Genomic DNA, 12,770 nt, shown 5'->3' with positions numbered 1-12,770 from the left:
AAATGTGATTATAGAATGCACCAACTTGATCTTAGTTTCGATTTACTGTTTCACACGCAAAAGCGGCACTGACTGGAAAACATTGATTTCTTGATCTATCTGTCTGCTGAGAGCTTCGAATCTACATCATCATGTCTCAAGAACAAGAAAAAATACCCGAACAAATGACACCAATGTGTGGTGGTTGGACCAAGGTTCCAGATGGAGAAGTGAAGAACCTTCAAGGGCTTCTTGATCAGGTAAGTAGAATTGCAGTTACTCGGAAGTTGACAATGAGCGCCATGGTCGATCTCTTGTGGGAATCAAGTTTGCTTTTTCCCGACTTTTCTTTAAATAATTCTTGTAAACATATATAACGTCATGCTAAATAGAGTAAGTAATAACTAGATCGCAAAGACTTTCGAAAAATTAACTTTTAAGGCAATTTCAAAAGCCTTACTGCGCAGTCGAAACCGAAACAGAAACACATGTGCAGCACCACTATAGTACTAGTATTTGCATTGACTGTGCCACTGGAACAATGCATGCAGTATATTTATGTATAATAAGCTGGCTGCGCAGCGGTCAGCTGGAAGCAGAAATGAGAGCTCATATCTCCTTTCGCTCGAGGTCACGTTAAGCCCCGCCCAGTTAGACTAGTTCCGTCCACACACAAAATGTCCGTGATTAGGCGTGATTCTTTATCGAGTTTCAGTTCGAAACGATGCCCAAACCATACGACGTATCGTTAGTGAGCGTCCACACCTACAATTTTGGTCGTAAAACTATCGCGAAACAGTATCACTATCGCGAAACGGTATAGCTAATCATGACTAATCACGGAAAATGTTGTGTGTGGACAGGGGGATTGACGGCTAAATTAATCCGAACATGATTTCTGTGGGATATGCAATAAGGTATTTTGAGTTGATTTCCCCAGAGCGGTTGGGGGCATGTTCAATAAATATAGTTTTCAGTTCAGTTCAGTTCAGTTACTTCCACAATTTTAGTAAGATCACAAACAGTAAACATAAACTAGAACATAGATACAAGAAGCAATACAAATCAAGATGTTATTAGGGGTTGGGGGGCTAACAAAGGCCAAATTTATTGACCTACCGAAGGTCAATCCACTAAACATTAAAACATATGAAAGCTTGTTATGTCATGCATGGTGAATTATTAGATTGCACAAAATTATACCAAAAGTTTTGCTTGGTTATTTGGTATTGGAGGACTAACATGAAAAAAATACACTTGTTTACATGATCGCCTTATGTCTTATTTATTTAAGTCCTAATACTTCCTGACTGTTTTTAAAGATGAAGTTGAGTTCTGGTCATGCGATTGCATTGTGAAAGAAACGGTGTGGAACCGACCAGAAAAGGTTGATCATCTAGCATATAAGAATTTGTGTGTATTGCAAGGTTCTGGAATCATCAAAATGATAAGAAATTTGGCCAAGTCTTGGTAAAGTTACAAACACTGTACACAGAAAGATGTATATGGGACTACACGAACGTGGCGTAAAAAGCCGGCCCCCGATTTTTACGATGTTACATACATATTTGGAATATGAAGGCATTTGAAGAGCCATGCTTTTCAGGGAACATGTCTTATCTGATGTTCTTCCACACTTGCATAATAAGAATGAGTAGCGCTCACAAATTATTTTTCACCTCTTCCCAGAACTCAACCTTCTCTTTAAGACAATAACATTTATGTCGATCATTAGTTCTATCTATCTCATGGTAAGTTTTTAGGGAAAAGCAATCTAAGCAATGATTGCTGAATTTTAGCAACAAACGTTCGCCATTGCTGCTCTTTAATACTACATGGACAAGCACTGAGTAGCAAATTGATATTTCAGGACTCATGATAAATTCGTTTAACAGTTGATTTCATCCGGTTGATTCTATTGTTCGGATTATTCGGCGGTCAGAGATAGAAGTGAACATTCTCATGATCAACGAATTTGTATTATTATTCTTATCTGTTCATCGTCTCTACAATGCTATTTCAACAATTTGACGACAATAAGCGACACCGTTGTACTATTTTTGTCACATAGCAGATGAATGACTATCAGTACCGGGTTTAATAGTTTAAAGAAAACTGTATTTGAACCCGGACCTTCCTCTCTCTTTCTCTTTCTCTTTTATTCATTGCCTTCCTTTTCCCTTGATTACTTCCTCCTTACCAAGGAGTATGTAATGTGCATGTGTATGCCTCGATCAAAGAGAATATAATCACGCTGAATTGATTCATATCCTTTCCCTAATTCTTCTTCACATTCTTCTTCTATGTCTTCTTCTTCTTCTTCTTCTTCTTCTTCTTCTTCTTTTTCTTCTTCTTTTTCTTCTTCACGTTCTTCTTCTTCTCCTCCTCCTTCTTCTTCTTCATCTTCTTCTTCTTCTTCTTCTTCTCCTTCTTCTTCTTCTTCTTCTCCTTCTTCTTCTCTTCTTTTTCTTCTTCTTCTTCATCTTCTTCTTCTTCTTCTTCATCTTCATCTTCTTCTTCTTCTTCTTCTTCTTCTTCTTCTTCTTCTTCTTCTTCTTCTTCTTCTTCTTCTTCTTCTTCCTCCTCTTCTTCTTCTTATTCTTCTTCTTCTTCTTCTTCTTTTTCTTCGTAGTAGTAGTAGCAGTAGTAGTAGTAGTAGTAGTAGTAGTAGTAGTAGAACATGCAGTGGTAGTAAATGTACAATATGACTGATACATTATATTTGACAAAGAATTAAGGTACAGTGAAAAACAATATTTTGTTGTGCCTCCTTCTATCAAGAAATAATATAAACCTATCTTGTTGCGCATGGATTGTTTGTTATTAGATATAAGGATATCTTACATAACATCATTGGTATACATTACAGGTTTTTGTCCAGACATTCAGGATATTGCCAATTTAATTATTACCTTATACTGAGAATTAAGACTTTGTGGGGAAATGAAAGAAATGTGATTACCCAGATGTCATTCCAGAACATAGGATCCGTAAAAATGTTGTATTATAAATCTATATTTGAAAAAGGGGTTGTTTTTATCCACGGAGTTAGTTCACACTTATGGTTTAGCTGGGTATTTAATACATATTTTGTATTTCTGATAAAGGGAGATCAAACGTTAACAAAAGAGCTACAATATGATTATAAGCTACATAATTATAGACATGATAAAAAACGAATTGAGATGAAATAAAATGAAAACAATAAACAAAATAGAAAACACAAAACAAAACAGAACAAAACAACGATAATATTAACAAATAATAACATCAACAACAAGAAAATCCCATCATTTTTTTCTTCAAAACTCCAAAATAGCGGTTGAATAAACTAGATTCCATTATTTTGATTAACCAAACATTTACATGTATACATCGATTTTGAACGATAACTTGACCATAAAACATCAGCTTAAATCTGATATAAATCTCCTGAGATTGCACACGGGGCTCCAAGCGATATTCCTTCGTACCCCAACCTATGCAACGCTTGTGAAGCTGCTAAAGTGTAACCTCACGCTATAGTGTAACCTAACGCCTAAGAAACTGAAAAAAGGTTCACTTCAGCGGATACGTTATATACACGCTGATACACAGTGGAACCGTTATTGAGGAGCACACGCTAACCGTAATTTGTTGGGAAACACAAACGAACCATAATAGTGGCTCTGAAGGGACATCGCGAATCACAAACTTTGAAGTGAAATTCGTGATGAAAATATGCGACAAATATCATATTTTGTCACGATTTTTAAATTTATTTAGTTATATTCTATTTCCTTTATCTCTGCTTTCTTTCTCTTTCTCTCTCTCTTCCTCTCTTTCTTAATATATCTCACTTCTATAACCCCCTCTCTCTCTCTCTCACTCTCTTTCTCATCTCATTCTCTCTCTCTGTCTCTCTCTCTCTCTTTTCATCTCATTCTCTGTCTCTCTCTCTCTCTCTCTCGTTATCCTCCTTCCCCCGCCCTTTCTGTTTTCTCTCTGTGTCTCTCTCATCTTCTTCTTCCTTTTTCTTTCTATCTATTAATTGCTGTTTTGCTATAGCCGAGCATTAGAGCCTTTCTACATTGTTGGAAAGCCAAACAATTGGATAGACACCAGGCTGATGGACACACTTAAGACACACTTCTGCATGGATTTTCAAAACATGTTTATGAAGACGAATATAGTGATGAAAGTACAACATTAGGGTTTTCTGCGTACAACACAAACCTAAATAAATTATTGGGCACTCCTTCGTCAAATTCGTCTTCAAACATATTTGTTTTATAAATCATTGCAGAAGTGTGTTAAATGACATCCTCTTTCACATCATTATATAATTTAACTGAAATTTTGCTATAAAATATTAAGACAATTTTGGGCTCCCAACGCTTTAGAGGGGCTGTGTTTATAGTGCGTTCATTACATACATTCAGAAACATAAGTGAAAGCTCAATTTGATACGATGACCGTATTGGTCAGCGTAACGAACCACATGGCCACATGATTGTTTCACGGTGAAAGAATAATGTCTGTGAAAATGTCAGGTGTTTAAGGCCCCTTTAAAGTTTCGGGAGCCCCACAAATTTCATGGCAAAACATTGATCTACATTTGCCACTCTCCACCCAGGTGTTAATTAATGGGTACCCGGAAAGATGCGAAAGCTAATGTACTTAGATTAGCAAGTGTGCGCTTGAAAAAAAATATGACGCCTGGCTGGAATGCTCCCAAGGGAGTGAAGAATGTGCATACATTGTGTGCGGGTAAGCCTGAATCCATTGACCCGGGTAATTATATGATTGCAGGGCCCTCAGGGAGAACAGTACTGATGAGGCCAGGCGCGGATCCAGGTTTTTTCGGGGAGGTGGGGTGGGGGGGGGGGCAAATTTGAAATTATGCGAGCCAAATATTGGTACGTAAAGTTGACACCGGCAATGGCAAAAACGTTTTTTTTTTTTTTTTTTTTTGGGGGGGGGGGGGGTAGACGAAAAAAAATCCCCATCACCCCCACTCTTATATGCAGGTCCCGCTGAACATTTCTCGGCGGGGGTCGAGGGGTGGAGCCTTCAGAAGTTTAGGGGGTATAGGCATTGAATTACTGTCAGATGAGCATATTTTGATACCTTATTTGTGACTCTGGCAGGACACAAATTGACGTGGGGTCCAGGGTGCGAAGCCCCCGGAAGCTCAGGGGTTTGGGGCAATACATTACGGTCAGATGAGCAATTAACACACAAAAAATTGGCCCTGGAAATTAGAAAATTACGTCGTCAGATATTTTGTTCAGTGGCTTAGCAGGGGGGAAGGAACATTGTTGTTGCTGCTTTCTTTAGCACACACACACACAAAAAAAAAAATCTTTCCCCTTTGTTGTCCTTCTTTTTTATTTGCCAGGGGGGCCGGGCCCCCGGCGGTCCGGCCCCCACCTGGATCCGCCACTGGACCAGGCTACCCTGGGTAAAGAAGACATATTATTATTATTATTATTATTATTTAATTTGTTGAAGTATGTGTTCAACAGAAACATTTAAACTCTGCTTTCTTTCATCAATGTTCCTCTTCAAACACATTTATTTTGAAAATCCTTGCAGAGCTGTGCATTTTAAATGACATCCACTTTCACATCATTAAACAAATATTACAATACATGGTTGGCCAATTTGGGGGTTCCAACACTTTAGAGAAGCTTTATCTTCAATTTGTTATCTATTGGTACATATAGGCCACTTTTTATGCCGTAGAGCGGTGGTGGTGATGATGATAATGATAATGATGATATGCGAGATGGCCATCTCGTGCAAGATTTCCTTACGTAGGCCTACCCTATCTCCCTCAAAATCTTTATGGCTGATAAAGATATTTTGATTTTCATTATTTTTATTTTTATTTAAAGGGTGAGAAAAGAGTTTTAAAACGTCGAAACAATTTTGAAAAAACAACTAAATGATAAGTTAAAGCCCCTCTAAAGTGTTGGGAGTCCTACACATTAATGGAAGAAAAAAAGTATGCACCGAAGCAAGCCATTTATGCATCAATTAAAAAAAAAATCACATCTGAAGGGGCACATCCCCCCTCAAACACCCCCTCCCCTTGCGTTCTTGTTCCTGTTAATTGAACTTACGACTGTTTTCTCTTTTAATTTGGCAAAAATTATGCACCAAATCGAGCAATTTATGCATCAATTGAAAAAAACTTAAACTCTGAGGGGGTACATCCCTCTCAGACACCCCCTTCCTTCATTGCACGTCCATTCGCCTCCCCCCCCCCCCCCAACAAAATAACCTGGCGCTTAAGTGTAACCTGCTGCTAAAGGGTAACCTGCTGCTAAAATATAACCTGCTGCTAAAGTGTAACTTGCTGCGAAAGTGTAACCTGCTGCTAAAGTGTAACCTGCTGCTATAGTGTAACCTGCTGCTAAAATGTAACCTGCTGCTAAAGTGTAACCTGCTGCTAAAGTGTAACCTGCTGCTAAAGTGTAACCTGCTGCTAAAGTGTAACCTGCTGTTTAAGTGTAACCTGCTGCTATAAAGTGTAACCTGATGTTAAAGTGTAACCTGCTGCCATGGGCGGTGCCACAGGGGGGCGGAGGGGGGGGGGGACAGGGGAGCACCTGTAAATTTTGTATTATTCATTTTCTCTAAAGCTGAAGTGTTTTAGGGGCAATTTTTTTTGTTGCTTATAATACATCCACAGGGGTATCCAAGTTTAAGTGAAAACAGACCAATATTGATAATAACAATTGGAAAAAACTGATCTGATCGACTCCTTAATTCTCCCAACTATATTATTACAATTTAATTAAAATTAAGGTGATTGTTAATCATCAAAAAGCAATGAATTGGCTCTATATACCATTCAAGACATTTAATTGTTGAAAGATTTAAACACAGCCTGTCTTACTGTATGTCTTATTTTCATGGGGAAAAAAAACGGTTGGGAGAATTCAACCAGAACGTCAATGACGTAGCGCTCATCCGCATCTCGCAACAACAAATAACCAAAATAACAATATGTTAGATTTCATATTGAAAAAGGGTATTAATACTATTTCCATAACATGTAGAAAGACTATTTATAACTGGATGAGCAGATGAGTAACTGGGAGGTAGATGCTGGACATAGGCTGCGTTCATGCTTAAATTTTGAAGGCAGAATGAGCGATCTGAAACGCTCATCGTAAACGCTCATCGTGATCGCAGTTCCACGATGCACTGTTCATGCTTACTTCTCTGGCTCCCCCAGGCAATTCTCAGTGTGTGGCCTTAATTGGTCTTCCAGCTGGATTCGCAAACCTTCACTGTACATGCTACGTAGACCCACTAGAGGTCAGTGCGTTGACCCCATTTAAACGCGTTTACAAATTGTAAACGCATCTTTTTGTGAGTTTACGATCGGCGATCGTGATCGCCGTTTTTCGGTGATTCTACAAAAGTGAGCTTAAGACGCAACCGTGTTTTAAACTAAACGCGTAACAGATGCCTGATTCTGGCCGTCAAAATCAAGCATAAACGCGCCCATAGTGTGGTAACGCATGACGGTCAGTCTCTAGATCTCATCACGCGTGCGCCTGGCCTCAGCTCAGCTAGATAGCTCCAGACGTATACACGAACAACGAACGCGCGCCGGCATCACGACCGCTACGGCCGCGAGCCCGTTCGCTGAAGTGAACTTCTTTTTCAAAAACTTAGGCGGCAGGTTACACTTTAGCGGAGTTTTCACTTTAGCAGCTTAACAAACGCTAGAACAGGGAGTTCGGATCCAATCCCAACTCCCTGGCTGGACGCTACTCGGTGATTCTCTTTATGTAAGATAATGATCTAGCAATTGCCCCTGCCCCGCCCCCCCCCCCCCAACTTTGAATTTCCCTCATAAAAGTTGCCTTCTGTCAATCCTTTTGCTACTCTTCACATGTATAGGTACGAGAGGCAGCTCAGGTTATAGCAAAGAGGACCTTCACAGCCCTGGAACCCTTGAGTGGTTCTTCCCAGGTCGTCGCTGGTTATAACTATCGCATCAGGGTACGTATGTCAAAGACTCTGCGAACTCACTGGTGTATTTAAAGCAGGAGTGGACCCACGATTATCTATTTCTAAGGGGCTCAGTTAAGAGAAAGATTTTGTTTAATGGGGGGGGGGGGGGGGGGGGGGGAGACTACAGGAAGAGGTTTCTAGCGGCTAATTTACTCTAAGAATTAAAATGTTATCAGCAACAGCAGAAAAAAGGATGTTGTATAAGTATTATACGAGAACAAAATGGCCCGAATTTGACGCGTATCAGACTAAGGTTCGTCTGTACCTTGGTCTGAAACGTGTCGAAACGCGTCATATGACTCACATAACCTAGGTTTGTCGTCAAACCCCTTTGTGAATTCGGCCCTATAATTTTAAAAGGGGTCACATTAGGTCCACATTTTTCATCTTCGAAAGGAATGCATGAAATAAAGATTGGATTATTAAAGGGACATCATTCTGTCATCCCGTTTCCCCCCTGAATCTGCTACTAATTTGAAAGGAGAGATAGGGGAAAGAACATGCCCACTTATCGACGTCCTAGTTCTCTTCTCCCCCACCCCATCTAGGTTTTAAAAATACATTCTGTAACACCATTCACTCCAATTACCTAAGAACAACGGGATGAACAAGGATCCAAATTACCTTGCAGAAATACGCGGACCAACTACTTCCCATTCAGAAGTCAAGGTCCGGATACGCCACTGCTAAGTAGTGATAAGAAGGTGTCACTGTTTACTTCCTCATGAATACAAATTTTAGACAAGGAACACGAGGCCTGTCTGACCAAAGTGACTATCAGATTTCCTGAGAAAAATTAATGTTTAGAAGTAAATTTGTTTTAATAAGAGGGTTTGTGAAAACAACCACTATGTATGATTAGTGCTAGATTTTCTCAAAATTCAAGTCCCCCATTTTTCATAATGATGATATTGCTTTAATAAGATGGTTTACTAAAATAAAATGTTCGTTCTTTTCACCATCTTTCTCTTTCTTTCGCTCTCTTTCCCCTCTCTCCCCCCATTCTCTCTCTCTCTCTCTCTCTCTCTCTCCTCCTCCTCCTCCTCCTCTCATCCACTCCACCTCAACTGTTGCTCTGTTTCTCCTCTTTATCATCCCTCACTAATATAAACCAGGCCTATACTGGAAATGGACCGAATGGTGACTTTGCGATCTTTGAGCCTCCCGGCAACGGCGAGGTCTCTTTAACCAGCTACAGAGATGAACCCACGACATAGACACCGACCGAATAGAATGGAATATCTGTCTATCAGACCAGATACAAAGTCTCCAATCTAGAACTTAAATGTTTAAAACCCTACGCTAGATATGATAACAAAACTAGTCAAGTTAAAATGGCCCTTTCTCTCATTTTCTCCTTTCCTCCTTCATAGCTGTCCCCTCCCCGCCCACCCCTTCCCACCGCCGCTATTTTTGTGGATTTAACAGTCATGGATAATAATTGATGCTGAGGAAACACCTTGGGCGTAGAGCGGGCGTCGGGTTTGGTTTGATTTATAAAAGAGGGGGAGGGGTGCCTCAGAGATTTTCTATTTTTTTAAAACTTTGTGTTGTTTGTTTTTTAATCACAGCAGAAGACAGTGCATATATTTTAAGTCGATGTAACATAGCGTTACAAGCATATCCTTCGCACTGAATATTGCAGATTTAGGTGAGAAATCACTCTTTGGCGTAATCATTATTGTATTCGTGCATTTCATTTCATTTATCTCCACTTCTCATTAAAAAAAACATATAACAATTTACATACAATATGTTATTAACACAATAAAACAAGAAAATAGCATAACAATATTAGAAGAATTTAAAGCACCTATAATGTATACTTGAGACTGTGGTGGAGCCATCAAAGGCCATTGACCTATCTAGGTCTGGTCTCCAGGAATAAATTAAATACATGTAGTTAAGTTCTGTGTGGCCACGCCTTGAACCATAATGCATGGCCCCACAGAGGAATTTTTCCTGTTGGGTACCGGGGAAAAATGCAATGAATTAATGATTATTAATTGCATTTTCTTAGTTGTTTTTTTTTTGTATTTGTGGGGGAGGCCCCGTCCCCTAGACCCCGCTGCGTACAGTCATGATTCATTGCCTAAGCAACGGCCTTGTTACTGTGAGGCCCCAGGATAAAAACCGTGTCCTTTTGTGAGGCATTAATCCTCATTACTGTCAGTTATGACTTAATGACGTAGGTCCCCTAGTTGATTAGCATAGTAGCACACACATGTTTTAGCAGTCACGCACAACGAACACTCGCAAACAATTATTCAATAAAATCTGAGAATGTATACTTTTATTTAGATCTATTAGGAATAAATCATTGTCAAAATCATTTCCTAAATAAGGGTAAAAATAATTATTCCACCTATATGACCAACAGTGCACATTTGTATTAATATTTGTGCCAACATTAACAAAAAATTCATTTAATAATTGAGCTATTTGCTGATCTATTCATAATAATGTTATCATCAATAGATGTTTTTACGATAACACACTAAAACACGAAAGTATAGTGTGGTCATAACATAGCGACAACGAGAATGAACATTATTCATTTGTTATTATGCAATGATTTCCCACTTTTAATGAACAAAAGCACAACATGAGTATGCAATATATCATGTTATGTGGGACTGATTTCACGGGATCACCTAATTCTAGTTGCTAATATAAGAAGTTTGTAATTGTGACTAAAATTCATTGTTGAATGTTCACATCCACTTTAACTGTACCCCTTTCCCTAAATGAATGCATGAATATCATGAGAGTTTGGACTTTATTTTGCGTATATTGAATAATCTGTTTAATGCAAGTGAAATTATGAAATTTTAATAATCCAATGAACAATAAAAAGTAAATTTGAATCCTGAAGCTTAAAGCATTTGTTAGTGTGCATTATTTGAGTGTACAGAGAACTCCCTATCTCCCCTTCCCTCTTTTTTTCGCTACCCCCCCCCCCCTCTCTCTCTCTCTCTCTCTCTCTCTCTCTCTCTCTTTATACTTCTTTTTCCACTTCTTTCTTTCTTTATTCTCCTTCTTATTCTCTCTGTCTTTCCCTTTCTTTCCCCTACTTTTGAATCCTGAACCTTAAACCATTGGTTAGTGTGCATTATTTGAGTCTACAGAGATCCCTCTCTCTCTCTTCTCTTTCCCTCTTTCCTTCTTTATTCCTCTCTCTCCCTCCTTCTCCCTCTCTCTCTCTCTCTCTCTCTCTCTCTTTCCATCTCTCTCCCTCTCTCTTCCCCCTTACTGTTTTACGTCATCCTTTCTTTATTCCTCTCCTCTCCCCCTCTCTCTATTTTTTTCAGCCTCAGTCTTCCTATTGATAAAGTATCATCCTTTCCATCCTTAAGCTTCGTGATAACAACTATCGAGTATAAGGCCGAGGCTATATACGCAAGGAACATTATTGATGTAAACCACATCACTATTGTCAAAACGAGATGATTCTAGGAAACTACCCATGGACTATTACTCTCGGTTAACCGTACACGTATTCAACTCCCCTTTAAAATCACAACCTACGGACAACTTAACCCGCGTGATAACCCTCGAGAACCATTACTACCGGACAACTATATCCTAGGACAATTACCCCATAATTTCAAAGAGAGAAAGAAAAAATACTCCGATTGGTGGTTTAAATGGACGTTAACAACTTCCTACATACCCCTAGGAGCCACATATGAAATATTCACCCCCCCCCAAAAAAAAAAAAATCAAAAATCAAAAATCAAAAATCAAAAATCAAAAATCAAAAATCAAAAATCAAAAATCAAAAATCAAGAAATAAAAAAAAACAACAACAACAACAACAAACAAACAAAAAATATCGTAGAATTTGAGGGCCTTGAGTAGATGATTTGGTATATGTGTACGTAGCCATTGTTTCGAGAGTGCCGCCGCCGATCGTGGGTGTTTGATGTATGAGCGGAGTCGGGGAAAACTGCGTCGGTACTTACGGTTCCTTTATTTAATTTCTGTCAGAAATTTTTAATAATTTTTAGAGCATTCATAACTCTACTATCAATATTTTTTTTTTAAAACCAGTTGTTATCTTTTGATGAACTATTTTAGTTTAATATTTAACAAATATCAGAAATCTACCAATCTTCAAATCGAGCACCAAATGTTTCTGTCCCCCCAACAAACAAAAACAAAAACAAGTATGGAGGGAAATGAGAGGGCCAAAATAGGAAAAGAAAAAGAGAGAGAAAAAGAAGTTTCCGGAAATCCCGCTGAACTCTTGAAATGATGATTTCACATTTGGGAAACTGCGTAACATCACACCCAACTGCAAAGCATGATGCTTATCAAAGCAATAATCATGTATGATGTATAAAGAGAAACAAATATTGAAATCATCCCTGATACTGTAATCACGATGTAGGGGTACATACAAATGTCTAAAGAATTGTATATTTTCGCTTCGAGATTTCCCTTTGAGGTGCTCTTTTTTCTCTCCAGAAAGTGCCCCTTTTTGTTGGTCCCCCCCCCCCCCGGTACTTTGAAAGTCGCTTCCCCGCCCCTGATGTGAAGGCTGTATAATGGAGACCGCGAGGGTAAACTTGGAGTTGTTCAACAAGGTCCGTGGTAAAAGCTAATAGAAGCCGCCTCTTACTATCGTTTACATGGACTTTGGTTTGTCTGTCGTCGCTTTTTTTTTATAGAAGTTTTTCACGAAACACATAGAGAGTAAAACGGCGAATTTCTAAAGGGCATTTCTAGACACTCTAAAAGGGAAAATGGCGGGGGAAGGCGGTAACGAAGAA

At 39.0% G+C, this 12,770-nt stretch overlaps 1 protein-coding gene across 1 annotated transcript; it reads left to right on the top strand.

Moving 5' to 3' along the window:
• On the top strand, positions 1–9,952 carry LOC115920035. Its single transcript, XM_030974907.1, has 3 exons — positions 1–239; positions 7,882–7,983; positions 9,111–9,952. Exons 1-3 carry the CDS (start codon positions 132–134, stop codon positions 9,210–9,212), a joined length of 312 nt encoding a protein of 103 aa, XP_030830767.1. The 5' UTR covers positions 1–131; the 3' UTR covers positions 9,213–9,952.
• Positions 9,953–12,770: the final 2,818 nt, after the last annotated feature.

This window comes from Strongylocentrotus purpuratus, unplaced genomic scaffold (genome assembly GCF_000002235.5).
Source record: "Strongylocentrotus purpuratus isolate Spur 01 unplaced genomic scaffold, Spur_5.0 spur5_scaffold_7, whole genome shotgun sequence".
Lineage (NCBI taxonomy): Eukaryota > Metazoa > Echinodermata > Echinoidea > Camarodonta > Strongylocentrotidae > Strongylocentrotus > Strongylocentrotus purpuratus.
This window is presented reverse-complemented; position numbering and strand designations above follow the sequence as displayed.